We start from the raw sequence: 12974 nt of genomic DNA on the forward strand, positions 1-12974 counted from the left end.
CAGCCTGTGACATGGCAGTTAGGAGCTGATTGGCTGGCACCTTATCACTTTTCACTCTGTCTCCTAACACTGCTTAGTAAATAGACCCCTAGTTATAGCATGGTACTGAATATCAGGCATCAGCATCCTGCAGAAAAGTTATGATAAGATATATGCCTACCATCTGCTTACAGAGAAAGGATCACCTATCACCATAATGGTTTAATTAGAGGCAATTGTGATTTTTTTTGCATCTTTGAAGTTGCCGAAAACTGCAGCAATATTGTGTCGAGTTTTGCGTCCATGACGCTGGATGTAAGATATGAAGGCTGTTTCCCCAAACAGAACTGCTGATGGGTGAATTAGCCTGTGTGCTTTTACCTTATAATTACAGTAACCCAGCATGTATAGGCATCTCACATGAGTAAAGCAGGATTTAAGTAATGAAGTTTATTGCTTATAAAAGCTCTTAATGTAGTGATGTCCAGGACCGCCATCCGAAATTGTGGGGCCAAATACAAATGAGTCGTGCCGGACCCCCCTCTGTGTACCCAACCTATCCCATAACACATGGGATACAGACATGCACACCAACACAGAAGAGATACACATCATCTCGCTCAACCACCAAATTTTTGGGGGGGCACTGTCTCGTGTACCACCCATAGGCTGCGGTGTCCCATAGTGGGTGGGATGCGTGCAGCATCTATTGGCTGGACAGAGCGAATGAGGGTATGCTTTGCTGAAGTGAGCTGCACTTACAATTGTTTTTCACAAGGGTGCAGTATATATTGTGTATTATTATTGTATATTAGGGACAGAGACAGTAAAGTGACTGCAAGCTTACCTGACAGATAAAAGTGTGAGCTACACTCCAGAAAAGGAGTTTTTTTTACATTAAAAAATAAATAAAATTTAAGACCCCCGTCACCCGACCCAATAATAATAAATGTGGCAAAAAATGTTTTTATGGTTTAAAAAAAATATTAAGTCTTTTATATAATTCAACTTAGATATTTAAAGGGAATCCTGTTTTTATGAGAGGCAGCGTATATTACTGTACTTACTGGGTGTTGTGGCCCCAGCAGTTGCACCCAAAATAATAAAAGTGTGGGGGGGGGGAAACCATTTTTTGGGGTTTTATATTTCATGTCAATCGATTCTTGTGGCAATCAGCTGTTTGTACTGCCTCGGCCCAAAATCTTCTGTCAGAACTTAGACTTAGAATGTAAACATGTGTCATCCTTGTAGCATCATCGGTGAGTGCGATTAAGTAACGTTTCCCACTCCTGGATTCTCCCTCCATTGGTACACACACACATATCTGTATGCACTGATTGCAACAGGGCGCTAGATGCAAACTAGGGAAAGGTGCAACGTGTTTGCTTGCCCTTTACACAGCTTTCACATGCTGGTCTTACAGGATTGTCCACCGACATCTCAGTCACCATGCCATTAGCTTATGTATATTGTCATAACCTAGGTATCCTAGTCTCCTGTGCCACATTCAGTGCCAGATTAAGGTCTGCATGGGCCTGGAGCTGAACTTCATGAAGGGCCTATTGTGTGCCGCTGCAGGTATGACCAGCATTGGCAACTGTCTTGAACCACTTTATAGTGGAGCTCCTAAATAAATTGATGGAGGTTTTTTTGTAAAATGGTGAAAACTGTATGGTATGCTTTTTCTTAACCCCCTAGAATAGTTTAGATCAGGGCTCGACAAATCCCGGGGGCCAGGTCGCCATGGCTACCAGATTTTGCTGCCTGGCTACTAGATTTTGCAGTGAGGGAGAAAGCAGATCCTCATCAACTCTGGCGGAGATTCGTGCCTATAGTATTGCGGTGTTCATATCATGCACAGGAGTGCATGTGCTGAGTGTCGCCTGCGGTGACTGCTGTGCCTCTGTCCGTCCCGGCCTGCGCTGATGACTCCTCTCCATCTTGGCCTGCTCTGATCCCTGCGGTCTGTCCCAGTCTATGCTGATCTTCCTGTACGTCCCGGCTGTCTACTGTCTCCTATCTCCGGCTGCATAGAGCTCTCCGGTAGTAGGGTCTACGGTGTGACCACGATGGGAAGGGGGTTTTGTTGTACTTTCTGGCACCATTATTTGATGTGAAATGTGGTGTGTTATTACTGGAGGGTGGGGGGGGGGTGGAGCAGGGGAGCTGTGCAGAGCAATGAGGGGGCCTCCATTTTACTGCATCCATTCAACTGTGACCATTTTGTGGACTAGTATAGTGTGTATAACAATTGCATAGCACACAGAGCTGTGCTCCTCACTCCTGTAATTTTTTTTGAGGGGACTGTGGTCTGGCTCCTACACTTTCATCCTGGCTCCTAGATTTTAGAAAAATTTGTCAAGCCCTGATTTAGATTAATAAGAAAAGAACAAAAAATTCTTAAAATTGTTCACTGCAAATTACCATATTTATGTACGTTTTCATCCCACATTCGTAACCACTGTAGTAAAATAATTAGTGAACTGCCTTCTTAGGTGTTGCCTTTTAATAAAAAAAAAACAATGGCAATACTGGACCAGGACAGTAAGGGTTAACTTTGACAGAGGACGATTTGGTGCATCCCCACTCTGGCAAGAAACTTAAATCAATTACATCCTTATCTGCAGTAGTAGTTACATGATCTATTTTATTAGCTATCCAAAAGGATTCCTCTACATCGGTGTGTGTAAATATACAGAGAATATATATATATATATATATATATATATATATTATATATAGTTAGATAGATAATGCAAATAACAGTGCAGTGACTGCCATATAATATAGAGAGCATCGCAGTGGTCACAGATAATACTGAGAACATCTCAGTTACTGACATATAATACAGAGAACATTGCAGAGACTGCCATATAGTACAGAGGACATCACATTGACCTCCATATAATGCAGAGGACACGACAGTGACTCTCATAGAGTACAGAGAACATCACAGTGACCTCCATATAATGCAGAGAACATCACAGTGACTGCCATATAATATAGAAAGCATTGCAGTGACCAACATAATATGTAGAAAACATTGTCGTGACTGCCATATAATACATAGAGCATTGCAGTGACTGACATATAAGATCGTGACTGCCATACAATACAGAGCATCGGTGCCTGCCATAATACACCAAGCATTCAAGTGACCACTACAAAGAACATAGCAGTGACCACAATATAACATAAAGAGCATTGCAGTGAGTGCCATATAATACAGTGAACATTGCAGTGAGTGCCATATAATACAGAGAACATTGCAGTGAGTGCCATATAATACAGAGAACATTGCAGTGAGTGCCATATAATACAGAGAACATTGCAGTGAGTTCCATATAATACAGAGAACATTGCAGTGAGTGCCATATAATACAGAGAACATTGCAATGAGTGCCATATGAAACAGAGAGCGTCTCAGTGACCAACAGATAATACAGAGATCATTACAGTGACGTCATATTATACAGAGAGCACCGCAGTAAGTGCCATATAATACAGGGGGATGTCTCAACCCTAACACTGTAATCCCGGTAAGGGATTTAACATAGGGCGTCAAATTACCAACGCCTATGTTAGTCCCAATGCCGGAACGCCGAGAGGACGCTGGACCAATCGTTCTCTGCCGGGGGTAAGTATACACGTAGCCGGGGATGGGGGGGTTAGGTTTAGGGACTCCCGGGGGAACTTAGGGCTAGGCACCCCCCCCGGGGAAGGCTAGGGGCCAGGGGAAGGGAGGGTCAGGTTTAGGCACTGGGGGAAGGTTAGGGTTAGACACCCCCAAGTGAGGGTTAGGATTAGGGTGCAGGGAGGGGGGCTAGGTTTAGGCACTGGGAGGGAGGTTAGGGTTAGGCACCCCTAAGGGAGGGTTAGGGGAGGGAGAGGGGTAGAGATAGTATACTTACCTGCACTGTTGGGATCTTCACCCATCGGGCTGCCGGTGTCGGGATTTGAACCGCCGGGCTCACGTCCGGCGGTCATACATACTTGTTCCAATACAGGGCATCATGATAGATATACTACACTAAGCATAAGTGACCGCCATACACTTTACAAAAAAAACCATTGCAGTGAGTGCCATATAATACAGAGAACTCCAAAGGCCACCACAAAATACAGAGGACACCACAGCCACAGACTATGGCCCCTGAAATATGGGATAAACCAGATAACAAGTTGTTGGCAGATAGAGGTCTATAATACAGCACAGCCCCACAGCTGCCTAACGCCTCCATCCGTCACTACTGCCGCCCTCTATACTGTGTGCACCGCAGCTAGTGTGTCAACACAGACACACTGAGCCTGCGGCTGTGCTGTAGTAAAGCAGAGCCAAGGCAGGAGGCCGACATAGATACACATACAAACACACATATATATATTATATATATATATATATATATATATATCAGAGCCGTAACTAGACATTTTGGAGCCCTGTGCCAAAAGGAGCAGTGCCGCCCACACCCCCTAATTTTTCAAATAGGGACGTAAGATAATGCCCCTGAAAAAGGGCCATGGCCTCATGGGGAAAGGCCAGGGAAGAGATAGGGGAGGCCAGCAGATGCTGGGGGTAAAAGAAGAGGAGGCTAAAAGTAAGAATTATAATAAACAGGAAAATTGACAGGCCCAAACAGCGCCCCCTGCCCTGCAGTGCCCTGTACCCTGTGTTGTACCTACCCTAGTTACGGCCCCGAGAGAATATATATATAAATATATGTATCTATATAAACACACACACACAAACCACTCGGACCAGCACTCAATACTTCTCAATTGTGACAATGACATGGGTGCTCACACTTTTGTTATCCTGACGAAGGGGCCGCAGGGGCCTTGAAACATTGAAACAGAAATATTACTTTGTACCAAATCCTGGAGTGACGCACTGTGTTCTGCCACATACCGTGGCTCTGCATACTAACCGAATATATAATATATATATATATATATATATATATACAGAGAGAGAGAGAGGCATATAATTACTCTATATATACACATTATCTCTCTTTCTCTCTCTATACAGAGCAGAGGTGTGGCACTCTTAAGGTGCCCATACACGGTGCGATATAGCAGCCGACCCGAATGATTGGTTTGATATCGCTGCTATATCGTACCATGTGTGGGTATGATATCGGCCAGAGCGCGCTCTCGTGGGGTCGTACATCGCACCCCCAGATCTTACTGCAAGTTCAATTGATCTGGAGATGCGATGTACGATCCCACACAGCGCTATGCGGGTGGGGGAGGGGGGTGCCGGCATATGGGGCGGTCAGCAACCCGATCACAGCGTGTGTGGGGACCATCCAATATGTCGGACGTCGGATCCCCCATCGCATCGCAAGGTGCATATTGCACCGTTTATGGGGGCCTTTAGCTTAAACATTTTCTGAGACTGGATGCAGTATCAGTGTGACTCAATGACTGAAATGTTGATAATGCATTCAGTCTCAGAAAATGTTTATTTAAGCTAAAGGCTGGTACACACTAGACGATGCCAGGAGCATTCGACAGCATGGGCCCCGCTAACAATATAGCCTGTCGGACCTGCATGCAGGTCCGACAAGCAATGTCGCTGACAACGCACGGGAGCGCACGTCATCAACGACATAGCTGGTACACGCTGGTTGATGCGGACGATATGTTGGCCCGATCCGCCGGATCGGGCAAAATATCGTCTAGTGTGCACCCGGCATTAGAGTGCCCCAACTCTGCTATGTAGATTTTTCTGACTGTGAGGACTAGGGGGGTCATTCAGACCCACTCGCAAGCGGCAGTACGCTCGCAAGTGGGTCGATGTTCCCCACTGCGCATGCGCATGACGGAGGGAGCTCCGTCGTGCGCATGCGCAAGACCCGGACTGCGACAGCCAAGCTGTCGCTCCGGGTCTCGCACCAAAGGGGGCGTGCTGTCGATGGTGACTGACAGCACGCCCCCTTTGGTGGGCATGCCTGCCAGACAGAGGCGTTCCCATGGGAACGCCTACAGTCTGAAGCCGGCCCCACTGACATCACTAGTGATGTCAGTGGGAGTGATTTTGGCTCTGATAGAGCCAAAATCACTCCAGGGCTTGTGGCTGGGAAACCCTACCGCAGGGTTTCCGTCGCAAGTCCGATGGTCGCGATGGTCAAGACCATCGCGACCATCTTTTTGAACACTCGTATATGCTGTGGGCGGTGACCCACAGCTATACGAGCGTCCAGGAGGACGCTCCATTTTAATGGAGGAGGGCCTTGATTCAGAGCGAGCGCTCTGGTCAGAGCGTCCGGCTCTGAATCAGGGCCTAGGTTCTTTATTGTTGGTAGTGCCAGACAATGGGAAAAAAAAATAATATATATATATATATATACACACATACATAGGTGCCAGCCAGTATACCTACCTGTGGGTTGCTTGCTCCTAATGGCTGGTGACAGCTCCCTCCCTCCTGTGCAGGGCTGACATCTCATAATTTCTATGCCAGCAGTCAGCTCAATCAATGGAGGTGGGTGGGGATGAATGGACCGTGCTTCAGATGAAAGGGGACATAACTGCAGATGCAGATGGGACCCCTAGCACGAATTGGGGGCGGAGCTTCGGCCGGTATGGGGGCGGAGCTTTGGCCGGTATGGGGGCGGAGCTTCGGCCGGTATGGGGGCGGAGCTTAACACTGCAAGGAGACCCTGTAAGGAGAGGATACTCGGATAACACAGGGGCGGGGCTTCAGACAGTCTGGGGGTGGAGCCTCGAATGACGGAGCTTCGGATTGCCGATGTGAGGTGGGTAGAGAGGGGGTGACTGGCCGGGGGTAGAGAGGGGGTGACTGGCCGGGGCCTGGGGCTTCCCTCCACTGCAGTGCAGACAGCGGTGACAGGGATTTTTTTTTTTAAATTCCCTTTCAAAACTGACTGCACTGCAATGGATCCTGTGGGCCTATTTTCAAGGTGGGCCTGGAGCTGTAGCTCCACCCGCCCCATTAGTAATCCGGCCCTGGCCACATTAAATTATTATACCATTTTCTGTCCCTCCACACCTATTCCATGTAAGCCCTCCCTCGTACACTGAGGGGTAAATTTACTAAAGTGCAGGTTTTTAGAAGTGGAGATGTTGCCAATAGCAACCAATTAGATTCTACTTAACATGTATCTAACACCTTTTAGAAGATAATAACTAGACTCTGATTGGTTGCTATGGGCAGCATCTCCACTTCTGAAAACCCGCACTTTAGTGCATCAGGGCTGAAACTAGGATTTTTGTCACAAGGCAGTAGTTTGCATCCAACTGTACAGAAGGCCCAGAATATTTCTGTACATATGTGTGGTAGTGCATGTTACAAGGGTATTTGGCTTGAGTCATATGGTGGGTTGATGCATATGACCGGTTAGTAAATATCTGGAAATAATATTGTATATTACAAAATAATATCACTATTCTATCATATACACATATTAATATGAACACGTACCATATAATGTGAGGTCGAAACATTTGTAACAAATTTCATGGTCTGCAAAGGTAACTCTGACACGGTAGATCCCAGCATCCTCCCTCCTCAGTTCCTGAATATGTAGCTTAGTTCCATCATCGGATGTCTGCAGACGGTTTCTAAAATCCAGATTGTAGTCAGTCCAGTTCTGGTTGAACTTCGCAATTATTAACGTTTTTTCTTGGGTTTGAAAATACCAGACAACCTCTGCGATGCTCTGCGACAGGGTCGGGCATATGGGGAATTCTATAGGATGGTTCAGGAGACCGATCGAATGCTGCACTTCATTTGCTTCACCTGTATACAACGGAGTACAAAGCATTAAAAAATGTGGGCGTATTGTCTTGTCAAACACTTTCTTTTTGAACATACGCTGGATGCGGTGTAAGTGGGAGATGGAAGAGAAATCAACCAAACATAAAAATGGACTAAAAGTAAATGAATTAAACACATGAGAAAAAGAAGAATTCACCTGATACAGCAAGGATCGCAATTGCAAAGCTGCACGCATATGGGGTGCACACTGGCAGCTTTGCAATGCGATCCTTGCAATCATGCAAATGCAGCAGAAGGTGTATGACACCCCCTGTATGACACTCCCTGCTGCATTTGCGATCCCTCCATCGCAGTGCAGAAGTCACCATCGCAACAATTGGTGGTCGATGGTTGCGATGGTGGATGGCACCGAGCAGTGGGCCAGCTGAGCAAGCCTCAGCTTACTGAGGCTGGCCGGCTTGTGAGCCCAGCAGACTGCGTACGTCCACGCAGTCTCTGAACTTAGCACTCCCAGAAAACGGGGCGCACTTCCGGGAAAGCCGGTCGCCCCCGCACCGCCCCTTAAATGCCTCTGCCTGTCAATCAAGCAGAGGCATTCAAGGGCTAGCGTGTGTGTTAGCACACTAACAGAATCTACGTTCAGCTGAATTAGCCCCTTAAGCTCCGCAAAACATGTTTATCTTTGGTGCCTAGATTGGCCGCCCAACACGTATCAAAGTGCAGGCCTACTCTTTGCTCTCCTAAAATGCCTCCACAAACTAGAAGTCCACCTAGATAGTCTGAGGGTCAGACTAATCTGTAGGTGCGCGCTGTTTTAGTGTGTAATTATCCCTTCAAAGTCCGTCTCTGTCCCAATTTAAAATAGCCCCTTTATTATAGAAGATCAAAATCATCTTTGTTGCTTTAAGTCTTGATTTACACAGGTGTGTCTAGTAAGATTTTGGTGAATTTAACCTTTTTGTATTGATTCATCAAAATGGTCTCACAATCGTCCCATGGCTGGTCCAGGCTTCTCTAATTGAGAATATAATAAATGAATGGTTCTCAAAGCCAGTCCTCAAGTTCTCCCAATAGATCATGTTTTGTGGATTTCTTTTGTCATGCGCAGGTCTCCTCCAGTACCCCATGGACCCAGCTCACAAAGCAGCATGTCACTGGAAAAGGGAGAGACTGTGACACTCTTCCCAGCATTCCATGAGGTGAGGTCCCCACTACCCGGGCCTATCCAGTGCCAGAGCAGCGAACCCTGCTGGCAGTCACTCCACCGCCGGCCGGGAACGGAGGGCAAGAGAGGCCACACTCTAAAGCACAGAGAACAAATCTGGATCAGACACACAGGACAGCTGGTGGAACCTAAGTGCAGTGCACCCCTGGTGAGCAAATTCTATTTCCCTGTTTCAAGCCAGTGTAGTGAACCCAGCACAAGGTACAGAGGAAGTAGCGCCTCAGTCGGTGCCCAGGATATCCCAGACCCAGGGATCTATTAATGCAGCAGTGAGAAGCCCTTATTACTCATCCACATGATAACAGGGCTTTTCACTGCTTTGTTTTATTCACAGAAGGGGTTACCGTGAGGAGATCTCAGATTCTCCAGTGGTGTAAATATCGCTAACCCCATACACCAATATGGGGAAAGTGTTTCAGAGAAGAACAGAATGCTGCTCTTTCTCTAAGAAATGTGCCATCTGTGGATGAAGTAATGGGCATCAATGCAGGAGAAGATCAGTGGAGAGTGCTGTCATCCTGCCTCTTCCCCGTCCTCTCCGCCCCCTTCAGTTACAGCGCCCAATCAGAAGTGTCCTACAGAGTGGGAAGGGATTGGATGTACAGCAATAGAAAGTCCCAGCGCTGTTATGCTAAGGGCGCTTGGGAGTCCAGGAGCACCCAACATCCCTCCATGGGCCTAACCGGGGTAGAGGACAGAAGCTACAGGATGTGTCCTTTCTAGGCTGTCAGCATTTAACGGGCAGACAGTCAGCCTGGGGCAGGGGGCCTTTGGGAGGCATTGACAAATAATCTGTTGGATAGGGCTGCTCTGCTTAGTCTCCGGCCTCTGCTGTGGGAGACTACAGAGCCTATGATTCAATCAGCTGTAGCGAGGCCACTAACCAGGCCATCCTCCGGCCTCTGCTGTGGGAGGCTACAGAGCCTATGGTCCAATCAGCTGTAGCGAGGCCAATGGCCAGGGCATCCATCTACACTGTACATGTGCAATGGTGATTATGGATAGCAATTACTTTCATTCACAGGTATTGGCGCATCGCTGGGACTGGCTTGACCGCTTCAGATTGTTGAAGAGTATGGGGGGGTTTTATCAAAGCTTGGAGAGAGATAAAGTGGTTAGAGATAAAGGGTGGGACATATCATGCATCGCATATTGCATGCTGTACATCCTGTAAATTATCGCATGCATAGCGGTGTTTATTAATGATGTATGTATCTATGAATCAATGTGTATAAAATGCAAATGTCAGCTCGTCCAATAAGAGCAGTCCTATACGTTGTGAGGACTTCTAGGTTTATGAGCCGGTAGTTCCCCTGTGCTTGTGCAAGCCACGGATCTCTCTCAGGGGAATTCTATGTAATACCTCTTTTCCACCAAAAACCCAGGTCCGACCTGGGTTTTTGGACATGGTTCCAACCCTGGTCAGACCCAGGTCAGACCCATTTACACTGCACCTTTGATCTGGGTTACTCCCAGGTCAGCCCTGTTCACACTGAACTCAGGTCTGCCCTGCTAAATCTGTGAGGTCATAAAAAGTGGGAGGTGAATGCTCCACAACCACCAATCCGCTCATTTTAGGCATGACCCAGGTCAGATAACCCGGGTTGCACCGTTTACACTGCACCATTACCTGGGTCCATCCTGGGTCCAACCCTGGTAGCTACCTGGGTTGGATTGCAGGGTCACTTGACCCAGGTTATTTTTCAGGGACCCTTTTACACTGAGCTGCGACCTGGGTAGACCCAGCAAAAACCCAGGTTTTTGCTCTGGTGTAAAAGGGGTATTAAAGAAGCCCATAACCTATTGGGAATCAGCTCTGGTGTATACGTCACATCGCAGCCCCATAGCATGCAATGCCAGCAGTCTGCAGCGGATATCTCCGATATACGCTATGGGCCACTTTTATGCACATGGGGTTTTGCGGCAATCCTCTGAAAACTGCAGTTTTTGGTGGTTTGACTGCATTTATAGGGTTGATACATCCCGCCCAAAGTACCAATCAGCTTCTAACTGTCACTTTACAGGCTGTGTTTGAAAAATAAGGAGCTGATTGGTCGGTCATTTATCTCTCTCCAAGCTTTGATAAATCTCCCCCTATAACCGTATCTCCCAAAACAAAGATTTTACATCAGTATGTGAATACTTTATTAAGAGAGCCCTCAGTTAATTGTCTATCGATGCGGAGAGTTCCCTAACTGGCTGGTGCTGCAGGGCAGGGGTGTAGCAAGGGCGGTGCCAATGCTGTGAGCTATACAAGGGGGGGGGGCAACCTCCACTGAGTGGCAGTGATCATTCGCCAGTGGAATGCTACAAAAATGATATAACCCATGCTGTCGGGATTGCCCCCAATATTGTGCTAGACTGGCCATACATTTATTACCATAGGAGGGCAGCTCTAGCTGTACACAGGCTACGTCCCCTTACTTCTGCTCCTCCTGCACTGGAACTAGGAGCATGGTGAGTAGTGAGGACCTCGCAATGCCTGATGCTTTCATATGGACACACTGTTTCCTCTCAGTTATAGCCCTGTTATATTCTCCTCTTATACAGCTTTCACACAGAATGTGTGAAATATCTTTTAACCGGCATTTAAATGTCAGGTGTGTTTTCCCGGTTAAAGACTTACCCCTCCCTTTCACAGTGAAAACAAAATTACAGGGTAAAGCACTTTTACCCGGTAATTTACAGATCGACATTGGGGTTTTTTCCGTGTGAAAGGATCAAACTGGGTTAAAATTGCTGCGTCTCCATCCCTGCTTTTTACCAGGGTTGGAGACCTGGCAATTTCGACCCGGGTTGACCCTTTCACACAGAAAAAAAAGTATCAGTGTTTATCTGCAAATTACTGGGTAAAAGTGTTTTACCTGGTAGTTTCGTTTTCTGTGTGAAAGGGGTATTAGTGTCATCTCCCTGTGTTCTGTCCTATTATTATATTAGTGCATCCGGGGCTCCCCCCCTCCACATACTGTCCCCCATACATACACTACCCCAACACTGGGCCAACTCCTCATAATGCCCCCAGTCCTCACAATGCCTCAACACTGCTCGCACAACACCGTGCCTCCTCCAAATACCACACCCCCTTCCACATACTGCCCCTTCCTCCAATTACTGCCCCATTTCACTTATCCACCCATACACTGCCCCATTTACCCTAATGCCCTAGTACTTCCCCAGTATCGCACCCTCAGGGCCTGATTCAGTGGTGCAAGCTATTTTTGCGCATTGCTGGCACTGGAATCCCGACACCAGTCATAAACCCGGCGCCAGCATCCTGACCGCTGACATCCTGACGGTAAGTTTTAGGGTTAGGGGGAGGGTTATGTTTAGGGTTAGGCACTAGGGGGAGGGTAAAGGTTAGGCGGCGGGGGGAGGGGGAGGTTTAGGGGCAGGGTTAGTGTTAGTACACTTACCTCCAGGTGTCCGTATTCTCACCTAGGTGGGATTCAGGCATCGGGATCCTTAGCACCGGTAACCCGTACCCAACCTGTCTCTAGAAGTATTGGTATAGGGCCCCTTCTAAATGTTGCAATGGTGCCCACATAGTTCTAGTTACACCTCTGAGGTGAATTCATGTATATGGCTGGGTCAGTGATTATCCCACACTTTTTTCCACAGACAGACACCCTCAAAACATGAACCATTGGGGGTTCAAAATAACAACCTTCATCCAACCATCAGCCTTGTACACCATGCTCGCTATTATATTGCGTTCCAACAGAGCTAAAATCTGACTTTATGAAGTTCTTTCTGAAAGAGAACACTGCCGCCCCCATCTTGGTGGGAGTGATAGCAGGCACCGTTGGATGGGGAACGTACATCCCTATGGGCGTATATATATATATTTATATAGACTGGGTGCAGGGCGTGTGGTTCACGCGAGTTCCTGGATCCTGGGACACCGATAGACCCCTAAATCCTAGCATTCAGGATAATAGTCCCCATACATGTCTGTGTATGTTATACATTTATAATCCACTTACCTGAAGTACACACGGGTTCTGTTCTCTTTTCTCCTGTAAG

The 12974-nt window shown here is 47.2% G+C and overlaps 1 protein-coding gene across 2 annotated transcripts in view; it reads right to left on the bottom strand.

Annotated features, from left to right (window-relative positions):
- The window catches only part of LOC148502560 (CD48 antigen-like), a 34545-nt gene that overhangs the window by 13250 nt on the left and 8321 nt on the right, over window positions 1-12974 (bottom strand). For both annotated transcript variants that reach the window (XM_088449606.1, XM_088449607.1), the window contains exons 2-3: window positions 12935-12967; window positions 7430-7747 (exon numbers count right to left, since the gene is read on the bottom strand). In XM_088449606.1, the coding sequence (XP_088305732.1) occupies window positions 7430-7747; window positions 12935-12967 (351 nt within the window). The remainder of the gene's footprint in view (window positions 1-7429; window positions 7748-12934; window positions 12968-12974) is intronic.

Source organism: Taudactylus pleione, unplaced genomic scaffold, assembly GCF_031769625.1.
Source record: "Taudactylus pleione unplaced genomic scaffold, aTauple2 ptg000490l, whole genome shotgun sequence".
Lineage (NCBI taxonomy): Eukaryota > Metazoa > Chordata > Amphibia > Anura > Myobatrachidae > Taudactylus > Taudactylus pleione.